General features: G+C 40.5%; 1 protein-coding gene across 1 annotated transcript in view; it reads left to right on the top strand.

Moving 5' to 3' along the window:
• The first annotated feature begins 829 nt into the window (after nucleotides 1–829).
• The window catches only part of LOC106815712 (ES1 protein homolog, mitochondrial-like), a 7,648-nt gene continuing 3,278 nt past the window's right edge, over nucleotides 830–5,199 (top strand). The window contains exons 1-2 of the mRNA XM_014820216.1: nucleotides 830–1,008; nucleotides 2,218–2,270. Of these exons, the coding sequence (XP_014675702.1) occupies nucleotides 910–1,008; nucleotides 2,218–2,270 (152 nt within the window). The 5' untranslated portion in view covers nucleotides 830–909. The remainder of the gene's footprint in view (nucleotides 1,009–2,217; nucleotides 2,271–5,199) is intronic.

The following is a 5,199-nucleotide window of genomic DNA, read 5'->3' as shown; positions in this document are numbered from 1 at the left end:
AGTTACAGTACAAGCTGCATCTGACTGTTACTATGTCAGATGAACTAATAATAATATAATGTGGAGTCAAATAGCGCTAGAACCAAACAGAACCATAACTTACTGGGCCTAAACCGTAACCGGTCCTCGTGCTGATCAGCTTTTGCAGTGTAATACAAATACTGGTGATGTTCGTACAAACAAGTAGGGCCTACACACCACTGGCACTGGCACTGTTTAGTGTTGTTGACAGTTGTTGTTGGAAATAGACGTTACAGAAGTCAATATTCAACTTCGCGTATGAACATTATCTTTGTATATTATCTAAAGCAGGTAGATTTTATTTAAGCTCCTGAAAGTGACACACTCACATATTTACTTATTTCCTGGTGAAGCCGCATCCCATAGATATATACAAAAAAAGATTCTCTACAATAAATATGTATTTGTACTTAAACCTTCTTCCATTTATTACCAATGTTCTCTTGTTTTAAACCAGGTACAACGGAAAACTGGTAAAAAAAGAAAAACAAGTGAAAACAAAGGGTAAAATATGATTCTTAGTACTAGTAGGTTATAATATTAACAATACAATTATATTTTATAAATTTATATGTCTATTTAAATTTCGTATCAAATGAGTATGTCACTATCAATGTTGTTTTTACTGGTTAGACTGCGCTAGACTGGTACTCGCTCCCACCTCGATTACTCGGTTACTCGATTAACCCTAACCTTAAACCAATAGGTGCGACCGGGTACCAGTCTAAGACTGCGTTAGACCGGTCGACAGTTCCACACGCTACAGTTCAGCAGTGCTACAGTTCCACACGCTAGTGACGCTACGAGTCAGCGCTTTCGTTTGAGGCGCGCGTGTTGCAGGTTGTGGATAGTTTTGTTTGTTTGAGCGCCTACTGACCGGCTTTGAAAATGCTAACAAGTAAACTTTTTAGTCGCCCTTCTTCAGCCACACTGAAGTCGATAACATGCCGAAGTTATGCCCGTCGGAAAGAGAACAGTGTCGCAGTGGTACGTTTCTGTTTTTGCGATCATGTATGAATTTGTTTGATACCGCGGTGCAGTAGGTGAGGGAGCGCACGCGCGGTTTCCTTGACTCTCGCAGGGTCGCACTGAAATCAGCTGTTCGTCGTCACGACATGTTTCGATTATCTTTAATATGGCTATAGGTAGACATGCGGTTGCTTACTTCTACATCTGTGTGTACTGGCCAGTCCGTGGGGAATATATTTCACGTCACAGAAAGTGGCTCTGGCCTCTGCATCTCTAGTAATTGGTTTTACTTGCGCTCATAAGGTCTATCATCTATGTCCCCCAGGGTACTGCCGGAACGTATACCCTGGTAACTATTCGATATGGTTAGGATTAGGGATACTGATAGGGTTAGGATTAGGGATAGGGTTAGTGTTAGGGTTAGGGAGTAGGCGTAGGCGACTCCCTAGACTCGTTAGTGGAGTAGGCGAGGTTCCGTCCGGCATATTAGATAGTACCAGGGTACGTTCCGGTATACCGGACCGTACCCAGGGTACCTTCCGGCAGTACCCCGGGGGACATAGACCCTCTCAGCTTTACTTGCAAAGCTTAATTGGTACTTAGTACGGTTCAAGGATAGAGAACATGGGGCCCATTGAGACCTATGTCATTTTGGGGCCCTTAGTACTAACGGGTATTAACTATTATGTATTAAAATGTGTTTTGTCTTGTATTGTCTTGTCTGGTACTGTACTAATCGCCTGGTGTGGCTCCCGGGCCCCCCTCTCAGTGTTATTTAGGGTACGCATATCCTCGTTCCCTCCCTTTGAAAGCACCCCCCTATCTCAGGACTGCCAAAATTTCTGAACCCCCCTTTCGCGGGCTTTTTGCGGGGTTTTCCTGCCTTGGAGACCCCCCTAAATCCGAAATAATCCTGAATGAGCTTCCAAAACTAGCAGGAATTTCAGGAATTTGATCCCGGGATTTGAGTTTTCTATGATATTCAAGATGAAAGAGAGAGAGAGAAAAAACACCCCCTTTTTAAAGAAATCTCCGGGTGAAAAGTCAAATACACCCCCTTTTTTACAATTCTGGGGCCGGATTTTGTCGCGCAAAAAATACCCCTTTACCGGAGATTTTGGGAACGCGCATGCGGTCCCTCTGACCTCGGAGTGGGGGGCCCGTGATGTGGCTATAGACGGACATGTCAACATGCATCGCTTTGATTTGTTCTTCTTGTACTTGTAGGTTCTTTCGGGATGTGGTGTTTATGATGGAACAGAGGTTCATGAGGCATCTGCGTAAGTTGTTAGTCATAATGTGTCAGTTATGCATGCATGCATAATTAATATGTAATCACCATAAAATCCCCAAACACCATGAAAAAGTAGTGAACAACTATTTTCGACCTTTGGTAAGTTCGTCTCATGTTTCACCGACCATTTCCGCATCTTTAAATACACAGGTTAGAGTTGTGCTGCTGGGCTCACATCCACGTGGTCTCATCGTGAATCATCTCATCTCGTCATATATGCCCCCATGGTGTTGTTGATCATAGTTGTTGGGATGGTGAATGTTTCTCCCTCTCATGACACTTAACTTATGTGAGTAATCTTGTAGAAACCCTGCCTCAGAAACGTGTATTTGCATCTCTAGTCGTGCCTGCAAGACGGGCAAATGTGCGCTTTAGCAGTGTGCAACTGTGGAACGAGACAGAGAACTAGGAATTATCTCACCATGCACGTCTGTGCCATCACAAGACATAATCTCAGCGGACCACTTATCGCGCGTTTCGATACACACTGCGATCATCGCAGACTTCGTCAGCTTGTTTTCTGACCTTTTAAAATGGCATGTTCCTCATCACTGCATAGTTTCGCAATGAAACCACAGATCTATACCCTCTGTTACGATCTGCCTTTAAACTGGCACGTTTCTTCGATTTTTGCCACTAAAACAAAATCATAATTGGTACAGTGACGGTGGTACCTCAATTGTAACTGTATATTTACTCATAAGTTTACCACACGTTTCAATATATGCTTCAATGTAAGGTTGCAGCATTAAAAATAGCAGCCCGTTGACCCCCCCCCCCTCTCAGTCGGCAGCTAGTAACATTTGAGCAGCACTGGCTAATTTTTATCGATTTTATTTAAGGTTATATAGCAGAAATCAAAATGTTCAAAATCAGGACTGGCTTAATTTTATGGTTCTTATGGCTGTATGTACGACATATAAGCCATCAAAAATATTTATTTAAAAAAAGAATTGATGGTTCTGACATCACGTGTGTGTACACCGTGTACAAAAACCAGTACCAGCTATAATCGCAAATATATCTGACATGGAGAAACGAGACAGGCTTATCCTCATTTCTCACACATTTTTACCAAATCTCCAGCTGCACTCATATGACCTTGGTAACAAGTCAGTCCTGCTTATATACTGTGGCTATGGTAGCTGGCAAGTCAACATTTCTCTATATATGGTGGTAGGTGAGGCCATCCTTAACAAATTATATGTTTGCTGTCCTCCGACCGAACCCACCGACATCTGCCGCGCCCAAAGTTTTTTTTGACATTTTGGGGTTCCATAATTTTTTTCATTTTTTTTGTTCTTTTTCCATTTTTTCATAAGTTAAACTGAACACGAAAGCTGCATGTGGCCCAACATGAGGACAGACTTAAAAAAACTATTATGCCTCACAAATACAAAATGGACCTACCATACCTACCCACTAAAAAATCATGGGATCGGGCGGACAGCAAAAGTAGAATTTTTAAGGATGGCGTGGCAAGCACGACATCATCATCATATCTTCATCATTTACATATCATAGCCGGGTCACCTTGTTGCTGGGCTGGATTTCGCCTAGTCCTGATCACGCACAGGATGTCTGGTGTATTGGCCTAGCCTGACTATGACGTCCAGTTTGTTGTTTATTGCCCTGAGCAACGTTCTAGTAGTGCTCGGGCAGTATTTTCCGTTATCTGACATTTAATGCAATGCAATTGGGTTTAAAAGAGGTCTCAAGGAAACGCGAAAAAATAACCCGTTTTAAAACGTGCACAGAGACCAGTAATATGATAAAAAAATTTAATAGTATATTACTAACGTTATCGCATATATTTGTTATATAATCTCTTTGTCGCTGGTTATCATGGTGAATGTGCGCTCTGTATTTACCAACAAATGCTGATCTACTTTCCTATTGCATATGTTATTGCAAGCAGCCAATTTCATTTCATATGATATCCACACTCATTTGTTTTGCACTCGCCAAAAATACCCAACATTATCGCTCACTTAAAGTGATTACATCACCGTAAATAGTAAAAATTAAAAAAACTTTTCCGCTTTTCCACAAAATATAAGTAATTCTGTTAACTTTTTATGGTTAAATTGCTGCATTATACTTCTTATTTTACTATATTGTTTGATGTGAACATCCACTCGTGACTCATACATAGCCCATAGCAAGCAATTAATGTCAGGAACACAAGATCAAATCGTCCAGGTTTTTTGGATTTTTAACTAGTTGAGAAACAATCATATCAGGTAAGAATTTGACGATACATTTAGTCCCGTTAGTTCTTACTTTTAATGTAAAAAAATGGCAACAAACATTTTACAAATTTTACCATAGAAAATTCGTGACGTAGTCAATTTAACTGATAAAACTGATAGTTGCAACAAACTTGCATCTCCTTTCAGCCTAAATACCAGAGATACTTACAGAATTCTGTGTACCATGTGACTTAACACATATAGGTCTATGCTAGATATAGTATTAGCAAAAAGCATGAGCATTAAATAAATGTCTACTAGCTTGAACCTATGCATACACATATATGATCATCATATCAATGTACATTGGTTCGTGGTATATTATTTTATATCTATATTATATCCCTATTAGGCTATATCTGTTGTAAAATCACGAAAGAGTGATAGATATTTTGTCCGCATTTACAGTTTTGCAAATATTCCATACAGCGTCAAGGTGCCTTGCTAGGTAACGGCTAGGTACGTTTATATGATCGATGATCGGTACTCTGTATTCTCTTAGTACAGTTGTAAACATACTATGGACCACACACAGGCTACCATAAAATTCTGTATCTAGTGAATAGGGAAAGCACCGATACGAATTATTTCCCACGTGCAACAGAGGTAGAAATAAGGAGAAAAAACGAGATGGTCCACAGGACCATCTAGTTTGAAATTTAG

This window comes from Priapulus caudatus, unplaced genomic scaffold (genome assembly GCF_000485595.1).
Source record: "Priapulus caudatus unplaced genomic scaffold, Priapulus_caudatus-5.0.1 Scaffold1182, whole genome shotgun sequence".
NCBI lineage: Eukaryota > Metazoa > Priapulida > Priapulimorpha > Priapulimorphida > Priapulidae > Priapulus > Priapulus caudatus.
The sequence above is the reverse complement of the archived record's forward strand: the minus strand, read 5'-3'. Positions and strand labels throughout refer to the sequence as shown.